A 20,191-nucleotide genomic window follows, 5' to 3' on the forward strand; every position below is an offset into this window, starting at 1 on the left:
GCCAAGGCGGAACTTTCCGAACATGCGCAATACTCGCAATCAAGGAGGTTTAACCTCCTTCCTCGACATCGACTTTACACCGTTGCGTTACGCGTTATCCTACAGAGGGCTTTTCCGCCATCAGAGAATATTTCAGTGGAAGTTTGTGAGCAAGTGTTTTCCTTTAACATTTTTTCTTGTATCGCCGATACAACGCGTTCATACGGTTTCAATATATTCCCCCGTCTACATGCGTATGTGTGTGTTCTGTTAAACATCACAATAAAGAAAAAAGATCTGGAGGCTATCCTAATCCGTGACATTGGTTTCTGGTAGTGGCTTTCACACGTCTGCGTTCGTGTGAACTGGGTTAAGCGGGTGTTTCGCGCGGTGCGGAAGAGGATCTCGGAGGCCATGTAGAAAGAAGCGCGGAGTTGAGATTTGCTCCGCCAGGTGCCGCAATGATCCAAGCTGCTCACAAGAGCGTCTGAGCTTTCAATTAACTCATTCAACTAATTCGCATTAATTATCCTGACAGTTAATTGACCCTGGTCATAAGTAATGTTCCAGTTTTATATATACCCAATATAGCTTGAATGAAAACCATCGATTTCGTGCCAGTTTGATTTCTGAATAATCGGAAAACCGGAAGTAAGTGCGTGAAAGTGCTTGAAACAGAAACAAGAGTGTCACTCGTTGCCTGTGCCGACAAAAATGCTACATCATTTATCTTCGTGAAGGTGGGTGACCAGCAGATGAGGGTCAGAGAATCTCTTTTTAGGGGTTGCGTAACCGTAGAGTCACGACATATTGCGGCGTTCCCTAGAACGCTGTTTTCGGGCGGCGTGTATACACTACCGATGCCCTAGCTCTTATTGTGAGCTGTAACGTCTTCTGAATGAAGGAGAAAGCTTACAGGATCCCACATGCGTTCGGCTAAGACGACTCGAAGGTGAAAGCCATCTTTTACAGCAAAAGCTGTTATGAGATCATTTCACCGGCCGTTTGTGGCGCCGTAGTTGTCCGCCGCCGCCGCCGCCGCCGGTGTCCGTAACCAGTATCGCTCGCAATAAGAAAAAAAAACGAAATAATAAAAAAATTTCAGGATGGAACGAGGTTCTAACCTGGGTCCTCTGCGTGGGAGCCCAGTATTCAACCTCTGAGCCATGTAGGTGCTTGAAACTGCTTTGCAAAAAGGTCCTATACAGGCTTCATATCGGGAAGGAACCACATTAGCAAATGCAATATAGCGTGGTAGAAGAGTAAAATAAGCACCAAGCGTCGCACAACGCGAATTCTGTAACCAGGCGTCACACAATGCGAATTGCGCAACGAGTAGGTTGTTGAATGCTTCCAACCCATTACAAAGGGCTCTGCCATAATTCTTCATCGTCATCAGGCACAGCATCAACAAAGTGCCCATAATGCCTGCATGCGTTTAGCAGGAACCAACGCTCTCCGTAGAATGACGAAAAATGTCACAGTGCCTGCTGCCCTACTTCTCAAAAATTACAGTAATTTATAGCGTAGTGGGTTCCTCGCAAGTGCACTTGTATTGGTTCCCAAGGAAGCCCATAAGCGCATGATCCACTTCCTGGGGATCTCAGTAAAATTCGTCGCCTCCCCCCCCCCCCCCGTTTCTCTCCCACGTCAACGTATGTTATACAGCATGACGGGAGAGGGAAATAGCGAGCGGGCGTCACCCAACGCAAATTACGTAACTGGTGGGCCGTTTAAAGATTCCAACCCACTACAAAGGGCTGAGCCATAATTCTTCATTGTCATCAGTCGTCGCGTCAACAAAGTGCACATAATGCCTTACAGACGTGTAGCTGGTGCCTCGCTTCTCCGCAGAATGACGAATAATTGCTTAGTAGGTGCTTCCCAACCTCACAAAAATTTTGATTTATTGCGTAGTGGGTACCTTTCTAGTGTACTTGTATTGTAGCCCCAAGCGGGCTCTAGAAACGCCGCTCTTCCAGCTTTCGCTGTGACTGTGCTGCGGTTTCAGCGCAGGCCTGGCGTTTTAACGCGATAGCGTTAAAGAGCTCGTATCGCAGAAATTCCGCCGTCGGCGTCGGCGCCGGCGCCGTTGGTTGTGAGCGAAAAATCATCATCTTGTCCGTGACCGAAAAATCAAAAAGCTTCAAATAAAATAATAAAAATGTTCGGTCCGAGTGAGAATCGAACCCAGGCCGTCTGCGTGGCAAGCAGGTGCTCTACCACAAAGCCACGCCGCTGCTTGGAGCTGCACTGAAAGTAACTTTCATGCTTCACAAAAATACGCGTCCTGTATACAGGTGTCTCAGTACGAGATGTAATATCGCAGTAATATTGCGTGGTACAAGCGTACATTGCCATCGGGCGTCACACCATGTCGACATCATAACGACTTGGTGGTTTAAAGACAGCCACCCATTACAAAAGGCACACACATTACTGCGCGTATTCCCTTAAGACCACGTAGTGGGTGCATCGCAACTTCGAAAAAGTTTTTGCGCATAATTGCTCCTGGTTTAAAGCATGCTACCCATTATATAAGGCACACACCTTAGTGCGCGCATTCTGTTAAACACTCGTAGTGGTCAAAGTACGCACTAGGGGTAGGATATCGCTATCGCGTTCAACTCTTAAAGGCGAAGCTTAAGCGTCCACCAATTTTTTCTACTCGCTCTATTTAATGATCCTCCCTGGCCCCCCTTCAAACGTTTTCTCCATCTAACATGGTTTCTCACTGCCGCCAGGAGGCATGGCAAGCCTTCTGCACCTCACCTGGCATTGCCCTGGCTCCGTGATCGACCCACCTTCGACCAAGCGACGATGTCATTTGATGACGTCACAAATGTTGCCAGTCTGTTACGTCATGATGACGTCATATAGTAAAGCATCACGGCATGACAATGCTTTGCATCACTCGTGCTGACGCCGACGACGCTCAATTGCAGCGTTTGATGAGGCGTCTAAGGGTTTCTCCTTAATAGTAAGGAATTAAGATATAATGCTCTATACTCTGTTTAGAGAAACGGATGCAGCTTAGACGATTTCGAGTACTTAATGGTCGCTTGTAGACCTATTAGTTTATAGGTGAAGAAGAAGAAAGTTCGAAGATGACAGCTTTCATAGCGTCTGATGACCTTCTCGTTGTATTAAACCTCAGAGTATGGACGAGTGCGTCGCGCAGTACCAATAGTTTATCTGGGAAGTTACTGTAGCAATGCCTCAATAAAAAATTATGAACTTTCCATATCTTACAACGCATTTGCCTTTTAAGAAAACGTTGTCGATGCAGTTATCCAGGAGATGATTTCATACATCGTTCAATTTGTTTATCTGAGAATATTATCTTGTCATTCTGGTATATCAAGCTGAAGAATCTAAAATGAACACAAACATTTTGCGAAGCTGGCTGCATTGACTACCGTTTGGGTACTAATAATCCTACATCATGTCTAATAATATGTGAGCAATGCGAGGTACGAAATGAGAAAAAAAAGGTGTACACTTACTCTGTGTGAGTCATATCCCAACTACTAGAATAACACTTGCACCAGCCAATGTTGAAATGTCGTTAGCTCGGCCAGTTGCTATCAGTCCATAAGCAGCACAATAAGTGAGGCGAGGCAAGCCGAAGGTGTTGATAGGAACAAGCGCTGACATTCAACAAAGGTTTTAATGAGAAAAGACAGATATATACATAAAGCACGCGACCTTACAGTGCATGCGTTAACAAGATTTCCCGACCCTTGCTCACGCCGTTTCCACGGCAAATCCTTCATACCTTTCCGAGAAACTATATTTCATTATCATGCAATGTCACGGACGCCTGGCTGGCTCGTGCTTGTGAAAGTTTGAAGGTGTGTGCAGCCTCAACTAGTTCATGTGCCCTTTGGGTCCTGTGTCTCTACAAAATAGACATGGAGCCAAAGGGCTCCATGTATATTGTCTAAACTGCCCCGCATGTGCGACAGATTTGTCTCCACCGAGGAGGTTTAAAAGCTTCTTGGCACGCAGAGGCATTTTAATGCGAGAACATATGTATCTAACCCGATTTGTGAACGAGTGGTGAAGGGTGACTGTGGCGTCCTGGCATGCCCTGCTTATTCGCATACTAGTAGCACTGGTTCAAATTCACTAATTTTGGCTAAATCATTTGTTAGTGTTGACTATAGTTGTATTACTACTGAAAAATGTCGGCTAGCATTGTCACATATTGTCTAAATTATGGCTAGTGTCGCCTGACTGTAGATAACTATTAGATAAATAATGTTGGCTATCGGCTGCTCTAACAGCATCATTGACTTCGTTCAACTTCAATCCATTTATTGATGTGTTCACCGATTTTATACAAAGTTTCAGTGCTTCAGGCACGTGTCATACTTGATATATCATTTCTCACTCTCGACTTTATATGACAGGAACATGACGTGTATGCGGAATAAAGACATCTAAAGCGATAATTGTGTGCTTCGCATGTATGTGTCGGAGTTTATGCGCAAAATAAAAAAAAAACTGAACTTTAAACTTTTACGGGCCAGACATACGACATCATGATCAATCGTCTTCAAAAGTGCGCTTAGTTATCACAGACAAACAAAAAAAATTCGGCAGATCCCACGCGTTGTGGGAATCGGTTTCATGCGAAGCAGTCCGCGAGTACATCTATGCTGTATTTTATGACTTTGATCCAAGCGTTACGAGGTGAATCGACGTGTTTTTGTAAGTGTAGTAGCTACGTGCACATTGTGGGTTTACCAGGCACGTCGACAGCACTGGCGTTTAAAGGATAACTTATGGTGCGACGTAACGTCAGCCCTCACGTTACAGTACATACGTTAGCATTATCGAAACTAAGTGTACTTTATTGTGCAATCATGTGAATATGATACGTAACTTTTGTTAATGTATTCCAGTGAGATCAAGCAATGCTTGAATATTGCGTGCTGAATCATAGGAATACAAATGTAATGTTTATTAGACTGCTATAACAGCGGAGTCAACACTGGAACCACAAACTTTAATCTGATATGACGCCTGTATCGTAAGAATACATATGTAGTGTTTATTGCTTTCTTGTAAAATTAGATAGCCAGCACCACAACCACAGTTGACGTTGCACCGACATTACGCCTACATAGGCTGTTTTTCCAAACCTGTTTATATACCTGGCGTGGCTTTGCGGTAGAATGCCTGATTGCCACGCAGAATGCTTGGGTTCGATTTCTCCTAGTATCCTAATTTTCATGCTTTGCATTCGCCTGGTCAACGCTGCCGATGTCGATTTATCTTAAACGCTCTCGCATTTAAATTACCAATGTCTGTTCTCACCGCGCCTAAATAGACATCAACTGTCAATCATCTGTGGCGCATACCCGTACACCGCGGCCCGTGAGAAACGGGTATGTGCCACACGTCAGGAGGAAAGGGATTGACGACGTACGCGACAGGATTTTCAGGTTATTCGTGTCATGACGCGACAGTTATATTTGTCAAGTCCTCTTACCCTCCCATGCCAATTTTGGTCTTCACCAAGTTAAGGAGGCGATCATGAGAACACCCAGACGTAGGCGGCTAGATAGATAGATACGTAGATAGAAACGCTTAAAGGGCCAAAGGTTCGCTAAGAAATGCTTTGCATTTAAAAGTACAGGACGTAAGGCAACGAGCGATACGAGTTAGCTTACGTCCTGTACTTTGTTTGTGTCTGTGTTCACTAAGCGCCATTTTGAAGGTGAATCAACACGAACTAGCCCACCTTATAGCTCTCCTCAATATCATTATGAAGCAGGCCGTTTTGGTGCACTTCGGATTCAGTTCGATCGTCTGAGCTCCTTCAACGTAGTCCTAAACCTAGGTTCAATGGCGTTTTAACATTTCACCCTAATCGAAATATGGCAGCCGTGGCCGAGTTCTCATGCTCTCGAACATACAGAGGGAACAGCCTGAGTGTCGATCCTAGCTAAACGTTTTTTCTGTTCTGAGCATGCTTGCCTGAGAACAATAATTCAAGCATCCCATTTATTGGGAACTATTCTTTATATCTTTCTTTATTTCTTTTATCATCCTCCCGCCACCCCACTCAACACCAACCTCGTCAATGGCAGTGGTCCTGGAAAAGTTCGTCGCAAGCGTCTACGACGTCTACGTGGTGAGGGGGAACTCTGCACTACTGCGCTGTCACGTGCCTCCCACTGTAAAGGATTACGTCAAAGTGACGTCATGGGCACTTGATGATGGCGTCACTATCGGCACACTCGAAGGAACCGGTGAGTATTAGCTCTCTCCTTGAGATCTGAAATATCATTGGAAAATAGGACTTGAAAAATAACACTATGTTGAACTAATTATGGGACATAAATGTTAAAGGGACACTAAATGCAAATAACAATTTATGTCAGAGTGTAAGCTGAATGTATGACAACGTTTAAAACGGCAGTATTATCAACAGCAGTGCCCTACTTACCAAGAAATTAAGCTGAAAGTATCACACGATGAGCGCCACGAGTGGGACATTTTGGAAGTGATCCCGATGACGTGGGGGAGTCTGAATAAAATTAATCACAGTAATTAAACTAGCTGCAATAAAAAAAGAACCTTCCGTGCATCAAGACACGTAATAAAATGCTGCTTGTTCGTTTCTGTTTGATTTGTGGAAAAAAGAACCTCTGCGGCGTTGCCGTGGGGAACGGCGCGCGTGGTTCAAAAGTTCCGTTTTCGCCGAACTGCGCTTCGCCCGGCGTCCTGCTTCGCTCACGCGGTCGCGCCTCAGTGGTAGTTTCGGTATCGCGTACTGCCGCGTGTGTTTTGCACGCTAGTGAAAGTCGCTCTGACAGAAAGTTTGACAAAATAGCGCATGCATGTGATGTTGCCGGATGCCCGAATGGTGCGCTCCGCCAGTGCAAGCCACCGCGCAGTAAAGGCGGGCAACGTTGGTCAGGGCAACAGTGACGTATGAAAGTCGGATTTCAGGCGGGGGATTTGAAGTGCGCTAACGCGATGCGGACCACTAAAACGTGATTTTATTTCACAATAAGCACTTCCTTGGCATAAAAGTAGCACTACGAGGTTTCTGGACCGCTATTTCAACAATCAACGTCGACTTAATATTTGCCTTTAGTGTCTCTTTAAGAAAGGAGCTTCCGGAGTTGTTGAACGTAATTAGCAGTAAAAACGTTGCACCGGAAAGATCCTCCGCAAAAGAACTTCGTACTTTTTTGCTCAAATTTCTGAAGGTTGTATTTGTTTTATTCGCTTTGAAGACACAATATGTTATACCCCTTAAGCATGATTGTTTCGTCATATATCTTACGCATGTTACCTAGTTTTCACCTGTAGAAGTTTTACACTGGACTCTCTAGTTGCGAGTGTTCTTTTTTGTAATGTAATGCGTTGTGGTGTGTTCTTGTTAATTTATACTTCCAATGAAGATGCATTGTATTGTGGCTGATAATTTTGTTTTTCCATTGTTTTATTTTCTCCCTGTTTATTCGCTATGTTTATTCACACTGTTCATTAACCTCTCGCTGTATAATTTTCCCGCCAAACTGTACACTCGGGGGTCTGCAGCTACTCAAGCTGCTTCTCAGTTTTTTCTCCCAGCCTCCCTCATCTTCTTGATGACAAATAAAAAAATTATTATTTCGATCGAGATGGATCGTGCCCTTCTGTCGATAGGTGTAGGGGCTGTTGAGAAGTATATTTCTATGCCCCGTGATTTGCATTACTACGAGAAAATATCTCAAATAACCTTTGCATCATTCAGTGGCTTGAATCGGTAAGTTATTTGCCCCAACGTGACGGTCTGTATATACTCACCTTCCTAACTTATCATCGTCATTAATTACTCATTTGCTTCCCTGTCCCCCTTGCCCAGTGTAGAGTAGCAGGCCAGAGCAAACTATAGCTCAGGCCGACCTCGCTGCCTTTCAGTAAATGACGTCGCTCTCTCTCTCTCCCTCTCCTGATAACAAAGGTATCGGTCGATTTGTGGCAGCGTAGTGTGCAATGCGCTTGAGTCTTTAATAGAAACGCCAGTTCCTATTGGAAATATAAAAACGCTAAAAGCGCATCTAAGGAAGCCATGAGCGCTTGATAGCTTTCCATGCTCGCATCTTTCAATAAAACCTTCAGTGGTTTGCCTACGTACGGTACTGTATATAGGCAAAACTTGAGGCGGTTTTCACAATCGAAATATATTACGAAATAAAATAGACCAGCACAAAGGTAGAGTCATGCAGCATGCTATAACACATGCAATGTGCCCGAGCTGCGCGACGTCAAAGATCGTTTCGCCATTCCAGCTATTCGCATGCCTCTGTTCTTTTCTTTATCAGGTTTTTCTTTTCTTCTTTTGTAGAGCGATAATTATGTAGCCCACCGAGAGAGCTACAGTATCACCGATGTACCGTATTTTATAGTGTACTTCGTCCACGTTCTGGTAGACCTTAACGCTGTACGCTTCAATGATGACGGATCGTTGCTTCAGGAGGATAGCTTTGTGGGCTAGTTGGTATTACGCCTTAGAAAAGGTGACGACGCACGCAGACGGGGACAAAGTGAAGAAGAAAAAATGCACAGCGTTGAGCTACAACCGACTCTTTATTTAGAAGGAGCAACACATATGCAGGCTCAACCAGCCAATGAGAATGCTCACAAAGCCAAACAACAACAAAACAAGAAACTTGCAAGGTCCCTTATACATTCACCTAAGACGACTCGAAGGCGAAACTATCTTCTTTTACAGCGAAACCTGTTATCAGATCACAACTGCAGCTGTGTGCCGCCACCGCCGCCGGTGTCCGTAACCACTATCGCAGGAAATAAAAAAGTCAAACGAGAAAAAAAAAACTTTGGAGGACACTTGAGCTTCGCCTGCAAGAGCAGAAGGCGATAGCGTATTCGGGCCTCCTGCGCATCACCTCCTCAATTGCTAGCCTCGCTTCGTTCGGCTCTCGTAGAATGCCTCAACCGTGCCTAAGGAAATGAACGATTGAGCGCGTTCGTTTCCTTACGCCATAATTATTGTTAAGTGCCCACTACGCCATAATTATTCCTTTTGCAAATCAGCGAAGGGCCAACTAAGCGTCCGTAAGGCAACACGCGACCCTACGCCGCTGTTCACATTGCTGATGCTTTTGTTCCTGATGAATAAGTATGAGCGCTCTGTAATGGGTGGGCCTTTAAAACACCTACTCGTTGAGCAATTCACATGTGCTGACGCGTGGCGCGATTCTATGCTTATGCCACGCAAAATTACAGGTGTTAAGGAGACTCCTTCGCCTCCGCCGCCGCCGGTATCCGTAACCACTATCGCACGAAATGAGAAAAAAAAAAGACGAAATAAGAAAAACATTTCCAGGATGGAACGGGGTTCGAACCTGGGCCCTCCGCACTGGACCCCAATATTCTACCTCAGAGCCATGACGGTGCTTGGAACTGCTTTGCAAAAAGACCCTATAGAGGCTTCATGTCGGGAATGGAAAGGAAACAAAGGAACCACGTTAACATATGTAATGTAGCGTTGTAGAAGAGTCGAATGGCAACCAGGCGTCACACAACGCGAATTCTGTAACCAGGCGTCACACAATGTGACTTGCGCAACGAGTGAGTTGTTGAATGCTTCCAACCCATTACAAAGGACTCTGGCATAATTCTTCACCTTCATCAGCCACAGCATCAACAAAATGCACAGAATGCCTTACAGGTGTTAAGCGGGAACCACGGTTCTCCGCAGAATGACGAAAAAGGGCATAATGGCTCCTTCCCTACTTCACAAAAATTATGATTTACAGCGTAGTGGGTTCCTCGCAAGTGTACTTCTATTTGTTGCCAAGGAAGCCCATATGGCTCCCATGATCCTCTCAGGGTCTCAGTGAAGTTAATTCCCCCCTCTCTCTTTTTCTCACGTTAACGTATGTTATAAAGCGTGGTGGGAGAGTTAAATAACGACCGGGCGTTACACAGTGCGAATTACGTAACTAGTGGGTCGTTTAAAGCTTCCAACCCATTACAAAGGCCTCAGCCATAACTCTTCATCGTCATCAACCGTCGCATCAACAAAGTGTACACAATGCCAGATCGTACCTTACAGATCGTACCTCGCTTCTCCGCAGAATGACGAATAGTAGAGTTTGAGAACTGGGGCCCCAAAGAGCTTGGGGACCCAAGATGTTTGCGAGCCGCCAGGGCGCATGCGCAGAACCCAAGTCACTCTTGGACTCTTGCGCTCGCGTTGACCCGAGACGCAAAAACTGAAAACTAGCGTGGGGCCCCAAGGCGTCTTGGGTCACCAGCGAGAAGACACAGACGCAGCGCGGGCCACGGCGCAGTATGGCCCGCGTCTCGCATGATTTTAAATTTCGTCACGCGTGGCGCTCCGTGCGCTTGACCCAACGCAGCCTGCGTTGGCCCAATTCTCAAACTCTGCTGATCATGTGAACGCAAGAGCAAGCTGCCCAACGCAGCCTGGGGGCCCAGCGTCTTGGGTCCCCAATTCTCAAACTCTCTAATGTCGTGGTGGGTGCTTCTCAACTTCACAAAAATTATGATTTGTGCCGTAACGGGTACGTTGCTATAGTCGGTGACAAGCTAAGAATAAAAAGTAAACTGTACCGCTCTCCATTTGTATTATGCGCGTCCAACTACGGCCGCTCTTTACCATGACGTAACGGTTAAGACGAACCAATGAAAAATGCATCATGGTGCCGTTCGCGACGAGAGAGGCGAGCTACCGCTGCTCCGAGGCCGAGATCCGTCAATTCGAATTTCCTGCGGTGTTTGTTTCTTCCAGAAGAAGCTATTTCCTACTGTTAACCGCACGTAGCCAGCATCATCTTCGCCCTGTCGTCATCCGATGCAGCTGAAGCTTGTGAGTGTGCCGCGTTTGAAGTGCACAGAAGCGGCAGCAGCTCGGAGTGTTTTACAACGCTTTGGTGCGTTCCATCGTTTCGGCAGCGTCAAGTTGCAACACGGCGTGTGTTCCTTCCATCGCTCGGATACATAAAGAATATCGCCTGAGGGTCACCACATCGGCGATTGTCGTTGCCTTCATTCGTGTGCAGTGAGGTGAAAGCAAGTCGGAATGTGCGCGTCTGTGTACGATTTACCGTCCGCAAAAGCCATGGCATTAGCGTTGTTACATGTGCGCGTGTGTGTGTGTTACTTGGAGCTCGCAACGTGGGAATCTTGGTGATCTATTGTGATATACGCCGTGCTGTTCGCCTATATAAGTGACGTATGTGCGGACAAAGCGTGATAGAAAGAAAGCGAACAACACAGCCCGTTAGCGCAACACAGTGCGAAAGTAAACAAACCAGGTGTAGAGAATATGCGGTGGTGTGTGCATTATAAGAAGATAATTGTGGTCATTTGGTGCATAGAGTTTCCTACAATACTTACTAGAGGGAACTCTGGCGCTAGTGTCTATGGGAGCTGCAATGCATCGCGCTTCAGCCAGCATGGGAATCATGGGTAGTACACGGATTTGTCTAAACTTCGTTCTTTCGGCTCCGTTTGGCTCCGCGTCGCCTGCATCCGCTTTGTCGCAAAACGAAGTTCAGCAAAAATCAGCAGTTTCACTTCACCAATTTAACTTCTTCAGGCTCACCGATTCAAATCTGGTCACGAAGTTCACAACGATCCATTCTTTTATCCGAAAGAAAACCAAAACATAGCAATAAACAAAGCCACAAGTGCGTTCGAAGCCCACAAGCACAAAGACTAGGCAAATCCGTGTACTACCCATCATTCTCATGGTGGCTGAACGATCGCAGCGCCAGAGTTCCCTCTAGGTCATGTTAGGAAACTCTATGATTTGGTGCGTGTGTGATTATGCGACGTGTGCCTATTGGCGCAGTTGTGTCGTATCAACGGAATTTAGTTCCACCAGCCCAGAATGATGTGCTAGGTTGAAGTGCCCGTCGCGTAAGTATCGCGCTCGATGCACGAACGCCTTGCAATGAGAAATGCCGAGCGAGGTAATCGTTGCCTGCAAACCGTGAAATGATGCGCTCGCTGTGACACGTCGATTGCATGGATTGTGATCGTAACTGAAGTGACGCCGCTAAAACTATTATTGAGTAAAAAAAAGCTTTTGTTTTTAATGGCGTTGCATCATACTTCACGATATCATATTTGGAATTCTTGTTTTTGTCTAACGTGCGTTTTTTAGCATATCGCGTGTATTGTGTGCATGTATTACGCAATGATAATTTGTGTATATTAAACTCGTGAACCTTATAGTGCATAGACCCTTTTTTAAGCGCTTATCCCTTCTTGTGAAGCCTCACCCCCTCACTATGCTTCACGAACAAATGAGGAGGGGGCATCCGGAGAGCTGGGGCTTGACAATGCACGAAAGGAATGTACTTACTGATTGTGTCCACCGAGATTATCTATATAGACATGTATATGTTTTCCTCTTTTTTTTTTCTTTTAGGACGCACGTGTTTTTTCTATGTCCGAGTGTATACGTGTGGTCTTTTGGCTACTGATCTTTTTATTTCAACATTTTTCATTATTTTTTTCTCTCGCTCTACCTGCACGGAGGACGATGCTTAGAAGTGCATCAAAATCGCGTAAATTTTGCCTTGATAAAGATCGGTCTCCGATCGAAACGTTGACAAATAAACTGTCTTTTGAGAAGCGTGTATCTTTTTCCTGTTAGTCTTACGGCAACCGATGACAGCCTCTTCACAATCTACATAAATATATATATATACCTTCGCACAGACACACACATATATAGAAGGTAGGGCCCCCTCTTCTTGCAAAATTGGGTTCCCCTGCTGTAATGCCCACTGGGGCAACACAGGTATGTATTAAATAAATAATAAATTAAGTTAAAACTTGAACGTTCAAGGGCTTAAGGAGTAATGGCAGTGCCAGTGCAAGTTGTCGAAGCGAGAAACAATCCCACGTAAAGCTTTTAGCCAACGCCAATTTAGCCGCGTACATCTCCTTAGCGTGAACGCAACGGCAACACATGCAATGGCCCCCACAATTAAACGCCATGTGTGCTACACGCTTTTATTTCGTTGAAACAAGACGTCAAATGAAGCCTTGGCATTTTCCTTAAACACGATGACAAGCACGGCGACTAGGGACGCGAATGCGGTATTTATGGCAACACAAAGTCGAAATTCACAAAGGTGATCTCGGAACATTTCGCCATGCTTCGCTTTGCGTCACAGTTGCCATAGTAACAGCAGACAGTGATGAAAACTGGCCGCGAGAGTTTCGCAAAAAAATTAGAAACGACCTTATTAAAATGTGATTAATGTGCCTGTTTTGTTCTGTGAAAACGTAAAATAACGATTCCTTTATTTTAATATTTATGTTAAATCTAGTTTTCTTTGTTTTAATACCATACTAGGTACTGCTCAGAAACATCACCTTTCAGATGTACATCACTTCTTCGTATAGACTCCGAGATGAGCGCGGCGAGGGGTGCGACTTAAACAACACATATAATGTTATGCTGACGCTGAACTCCGTGCCTTCACAATTTATTTTATCTAGATTTGCTTTCTTTATTTCAATATTAGTGCTGTATCGCAATATAAGGTTTATATGCGTGAAAATTATTGCCATTGTTTAGGAGCTACTTCGTTTGTAGCGCGGAGGCATGCAAAATATGAGCAATGCGGCCTCGTGGGCGGAGCTTATATTTATTCTTAGGCTGTCACCGACTATAGTGTACTTGTATTAGTAGCCACAAGAGAGTTTATAATGGGCTCTAGAAATGCCGCTCTTCCAGCTTTCGCTGTGACTGTGCTGCGCTTTCCGCGCAGGCCTGGCATGTTTTTTTTCGTGATGCAGCGATATTTACTCGGCTAGCCGAATAAATATTAAAGGATTGAAAAGATACTGCTCCCTCGTGGTTACAGCTTAGCGAAAAGTGCAACTGGAGGACGGTTATCATGGGGATTGACTGCATCTTTCTTGGCTATGCGAAAGCATTTGACAGAGTTGCCCATTGTCGCCTAATAGCTACACTATCTGCACTTAGACTCGACTTATGAACATTACCTTGGCTTCGAAATTTCTTATCCAATCGACAGCAATTCGTCAATAACATCAGCTCGTCTACTTCATTTGTTTGATCAGGTGTGCCCCAGAGAAGTGTATTAAGCCATCTTCTTTTTCTGATTTATAATAATGATTTGCCTTGTAACATTTCTTCCTCAATTCGTCTTTTCGTGGATGACTGTGTAGTGTATAGAACTATTAACTGTGAAGAAGACCACGTAAGTTTACAAAAGGACCTTGACTTAATAAATCGGTCGTGTGACCGTTGGCAAATGACGCTTAACACATCTAAGTGCTGAGTACATTCACCTGTAAGAAATAGTTTTTTAACTTTCCTTACTCTATCTGTTCTGCTGAAATTCTCCGTTCATCTACTTACAAATACCTTGGTGTTTATCTTTGTACTAATCTTGCCTGGTGCACTCACGTTGAGAAGATATGCGCGAAAGCAAACAGAACTCTAGGATTCTTGCGCCGGAATCTGCATCACTCCCCATCTCCCATTCGGCCACAGGCTTATCAAACGCTTGTACGCCCTCAGTTGGAATAAGCTTCGTCGATCTGGTCTCGTCATCAACAATACCTAATAGATAAACTGGAATCCATTCAAAATCGTGCAGCCAGCTTCCTAACTTCAAAGTATAATCGCCATTCCAGCATCACCCAAATAAAACGCGATATTGCCCTTACTAGGATTCCCGCCGCTCTGTCACCCGTCTTTGCCTCCTCCATAAGTACTATACTACAACTCGTGGACCAGTCGTCTTTCTCTTGACATTCCTTCGCCTACATCTAGTCGACTTCATAATTATCTCAGTTTCAGACACATCTTCGGCCACACACGGTCATTCAATAATTCTGCATTACCGCGCGCCATCGCACTTTGGCATAGCCTTCCTGACGAAATTGTTTCTTTGAGAGACCTTGCCAAATTTCGGGAGCAATTGCAAGTTTATATGTTCCGTTGATTTTGCATAAAGGTGTTTTTTTCTTCATTTTGTATTTTACTGCATTTAGTTATAATGTTTGATCTTTTCCTTTCCATTGTACAATTTCCTTTGTTTTCTTCTTCGATACAGTTTCTTGATGCTTTATTTATTGTGATTTTTCTGTAACCCTCCCCCACCCCCCTACTCAATTCTCCTCTGGGGCATGTAGGGTAACATGAATAAATAAATAAATAAATAAATAAATAAATAAATAAATAAATAAATAAATAAATAAATAATAAATGTGCTCCGTTGCTGGACTATCGATACCACACACGTTTTCCTTTTTTCTCAAAATCCCCACCTCGACGACAGCTCATGCACTGCAGGTGATATTTCACAAGATAGTACGTTCCAGGATTCTCCGACGCGTCGTAGGCATCCGCCTCCGCAAATCTACAGGCTGCATTGAATGGCCGCGGCTTAATGTTCGCTAGAACGCGCGCGCGGAGACTCAGGAAGCCGTTTATGATGAAACCGCAAAAGCTTAGTATAGGAGGAAGCTCGACAATCAATGGCAACAGCTGTCTTGCTGGCGATATACCATGGCCATTTCGGAAATGCATCTCAATCTTTTAAATATAGATGCGAAACAAGAAAAAAAGCCTAAGAGCAGTCAATAAATCTTACTTTTACTAACGCCTACGCAACGATATCTGTACGAACGTCGACGCGGGCTCATCTTCCTTCGACGTGCCTGCGTGAAAGCGAATGCGTTGGCTGCTCGACGCGCTATGATTTAAAAGGCTTAAGGAAACATCACCAAGCCATTTCGCAGGCTAGCGCGTTCTAAAAACGCACACGTTGGCAATACGTATGTACCGAAAAATGAAAAACGAAGAAATTTGCATAAAACATTTCTGACGGATATTCGCTCTGTTGCTGGCGCTTTTATCTCTCTTTGATCCTTCGTTTTATGGAGTACGTTGATGTTATATGTGGTGCAACACACATCCACCCACCCGCCCACCAACACACACACACACACACACACACACACACACACACACACACACACACACACACACACACACACACACACACACACGCTCGCGCGCGCACGCACGCACGCACGCACGCACAAACACACACATACACACACACACACACACACACACACACACACACACACACACACACACACTCTCTCTCTCTCTCTCTCTCTCTGTCTTTCATGTTCGTTCCCCTTCTGCGTTCGTCATAAAGCATGGGATAACGAACCAATATTTTCCGTCTGGTTAACCTCTCCGCCTTTATACTTTTTTTCTTCTCTCATTCTTTATATTTCGACCAAACGTACTGTTTCCCTTTCACGTTAGCAAGACTGATTCCTTTCTGTTGTGTGTATGTGTGTGTTTGTGTAGAAGCTCAGTGTTCAGCGATAACCTGAAGTGCAATGCTTGCGTTCTCGCATTCAGATTGCATTTCTCTATATTAAACTTTCAAAGCAAGTCAGGTTGCGAGAGATTGCAGAGTTTCTCTTTGTCCTTGACATGCGTAAGATATATTATTCAATAGGTGGATAGCAAAACGGCGCGTCGTCTGCCACGGTACTTCTGGTTCGAAGTCTAGCTCTTCGTTGCTTCAAGGTGGCTGCTGTTCAGTGAAATCGCAGAGAAAACACGTGCAATTCTGCGACGCGTTTGTTACCGGTTGTCGAGTGATTGTGTTCCTGAATTCTTTTGCGAACGGATACAAGAAATCTCGCAGTTTATAGAACAAAGCGATAAGTAGAAATGGGCAAACACGGGGAACGGTGAGAGGCGGGTCTCTAGCGCAGCATGCGAGTGTAGCTATACGGTTATGCTTTAAAACACGCAGTAATAGTTTGAACAAATAGCTTAATTTAGTATTTTCGAGCCCAAACGGTGCCTACCTCAGAATAGCTCACACGTATGAGCAAACGTGTGTCAACATACGTACGTTCCAAAATCACTTAAATACTTCAGACAAACGTACACATACTCTGCCCAATCAAGTACGCCGATACAGTATACTTGCATCGCATATGCTGTATTGCCTACTTTTTGACAAATTTATAAAAACTACCCAGCGCGTAGAAGGCCAACGGAACAAAACGGCCGCTCAGTTACTGATATCGCACGATGTAAAACTACCGAAGTCGCTTTTGAAGCAACGAGTTGCATGGTATGACGTCTCTAGTAATTCGGAGACTTGCAAGTGGGAAGTGTCAACACCTTTTAGCGGAACATGAAAGAGGCATGTACGTTGAGTGCGCAGCATTTCGCATGCATTGAAACACAATACTCGATTGCGCGAGGGAACGACACCTCACGTAAAGGAAGATTCAGGAGGCCCAAAAGAAAAGACAGAAGAGAGCGGGAGTTAATCGTTCGCTTTTAGAGCAAGATAATTTTACGAATTCAGCAAAATGAAAACAAATTGAGCGGATGTTTTCTGACACTGTGACGTGCAACAAATCGTTACAGGTCACAAAACATGTGCTAAAACACCCTCTCCTGCGAAACAGCATGCATGTGTCTGGAGTTGCATGCCACTTGAACGAAGAAATGACCGTTTTCACCTTTATAACGATCCCGTACTTACTACATTTGTTATGCGACTAAGCTGCACGGCACTCCAAAGTATTATGCAGTAATTTGTGAGAAAAGGGGACCACGACTTCTAGATGGAACACACAGAAAGCGACGGCACTAGCAACAGTGCCTGTTCGGCGGCACGACGTCTCGAACCGGAAGTCAATGCAGACGGGCGCCGGAGCCCACAATCCTTTGCGAGACCCACGATTTTGCTATCCACGTATATAAACACAATGTCCAAGGACTCTTCTACCTTAGGACTTCAACTGAGGTTGATCATTTATATTGCCGGCCGGTTTAATTGAGGGCATTTTTCTATTTACAGCCCGGTTCACAATTTTTTTTAAACCTATGCGAAAAGAAATGCCCAACCGCACACATATATCGATTTCTGGCTTTCATCAACTCCCCACGGACGCGCCTAAATTACTTTCTATCTGCAGGCGCATGCCTAGGACTTTACCAACCTTCTGGCGTTGTCAGCTTAAAGACTGGGTCTGGCGGAGCAGAGCAGCGATTTATTTTATTTTTCTTTGTTTCATTGTTTCCACTGCGTTGCTGCCCGTTGGCTAACCTTAGCCCAATTTAGAAAAGTGCAGGGAGGGAAAAAAAGGATGTGTTTTTTGACTGACTTGCGATCTCCTAAACCTTTTTTTTAAATCTCACGCGCTACTCGCTTCTTGTTATCATGCCAAGCTGCGCAAGCGTAGAATCCTATTTAGTGAACAAATGCTGATGAACATTGCGCAGCTGAAATTTCCTTAAGTGATGACAAAAAAACTTTCAGGAGAGGAGCTGTATTCTGCTTTGCTAAATCACTATAAACGGAGCATTTTTTTTTGCCGTTGTAACGGAATGCTTTGGAATTACTAACCATCATGACATTGCGGACTTAGCAGACAAATTGTAAAAGTACGTTTAAAGATTGATCGACATTATTTAATGTCATTGCAAGTGACCAAGAATTTCGTATTGGCAGTTAGCCTCTGGAATTTGTGCGAGGCGATGTTTATCCGTGTCAATCAGTCAATGATGGAGGAGGAGGGTTGGACGAAAGCTTGTAAAATAGTTAAAACTTGATAGAGCGCAAACATCTCTCATTGTGCAACCTTGAATGTCAGCGTAATGCCTTTTTTTAAACATTATGACTGGATTGATAACTCTATACAGTCACGAATTATGGTGGAGGAACATTGAAGACAAGATTGAGAAAGAGAAACAAGGGTCATGCACGGTGAGATGGAACTAAGTATGATAGCTTATCATCAACAGATAGAAGAACAGAGGAGTAAATGCAGGCAGTCACTATTCTAGTTGATATCAGGAGAATTACACGGAGATATACAGACCTTATAATGTGGTGGGAAAACAGCAGATGAATTCTCCTGTTTAGGATATTGGCGGCAAAGAAGGGATGTGCTATTGAGGACGGCAGAGAATTAGGTGGTTTGACACACGAGTAATTTAAAGGCCGTCAGGAAGGCTGGTAGGTGGGTGATGTTAGTTACTACGATTTCGTCGTGCACTGTATAAAATAAACATATAGAATGACCACCATCACTGCCTAAGTGCGCTGACTGCGCTGATGATGAATGACTGCACCAGGGCGCGTAATGCGGTCCGGAGTGCTCGGAATATAAGGCCATACGAGAAGCATTGGTATTCGTTCACACGAGTATTGCTTTTCCGCTCTCCTGAACTGCAGCTGTCATCATGAAGCGTGAATACTCTGCAAGAAGCGATGACTCGATTAGCCGTGAAATTAATCTAAACGAACCCTCAAAAGCGCTTTGAGTCGTGGTATGAAAAACCTTCCTTCAGGCAATCATTGTAAAAGGTCTATACGTAAAAGGATGTCTTGTTTCTTAACTGAACAGCGTACTTAAGATCTACTATAGGGTGCTTCATGACATTATGCTATCGTTGTGTCTTAATGGTGGTACGAGGTATCTTATGTCGTGAGAGAACAGTGATAATAGCGCGGACTGCAACGAAGAAAAAGCTGTTTGTAAATAAGGTTAATCTCCCTGCCTCCCTCTAGATTTCCTTCGTTTCCTTCTGGCTCTCAACTGTCAACACCGGTTTTCTCGTTCCAGCAGATCAGTGTATAGCAGCGTAGGAAGGGGGTTTGCCCGAAGCCGACATCTCAGCACTAGTACGTGAATGAGAGTTCTGTTTCTCCGCCTACCGACGTAAACGAGATAATCTCTTACTTTGGCCGGCTCAGCGGCTTTGTGCCGGAGCAGCGGAGTGTACATTGAGGTGGTGGGGAGGCGGGTCACTGCTTCCCACACAGCGCCTTGTTTCGTCAGTCAAGTGGCGCCCCGGCCACGCGTTTCTCCTTCGCTGTCGGCGTTGTACCGAGTGCTGAAACTCCGCGAGAACCATTCCGGCGTGCGAGCGGCCTGTACGCGGGCCTCTCCGGGCCCACGCCCTTTCCTAGAAAGGGGATCAAGCGAGCCTCCGGGCGGCTCTGGCACCAAGGAGAGATGAGCGCGGTAGAGCGTGCTTCCTGGTAAGGCTCTAAGCCCGGGGCCACCTTGTCCCGAGGAGGGGCTAGAAAAAGAGGCGGGGGGGGGGGAGGTGAGTAGTGCCGATGTTGTTGCTGGCCGTTCCGAGGCCCTGAGGAGCGAAGGC

At 45.0% G+C, this 20,191-nt stretch overlaps 1 protein-coding gene across 1 annotated transcript in view; it reads left to right on the top strand.

The window, feature by feature from the left end:
• The window catches only part of LOC119381775 (Down syndrome cell adhesion molecule-like protein Dscam2), a 194,016-nt gene that overhangs the window by 82,552 nt on the left and 91,273 nt on the right, over positions 1-20,191 (top strand). The window contains 1 exon segment of the mRNA XM_049412891.1: positions 6,081-6,242. Within this exon segment, the coding sequence (XP_049268848.1) occupies positions 6,081-6,242 (162 nt within the window).

The sequence above is a fragment of the Rhipicephalus sanguineus genome, chromosome 2, assembly GCF_013339695.2.
Source record: "Rhipicephalus sanguineus isolate Rsan-2018 chromosome 2, BIME_Rsan_1.4, whole genome shotgun sequence".
Classification (NCBI taxonomy): domain Eukaryota; kingdom Metazoa; phylum Arthropoda; class Arachnida; order Ixodida; family Ixodidae; genus Rhipicephalus; species Rhipicephalus sanguineus.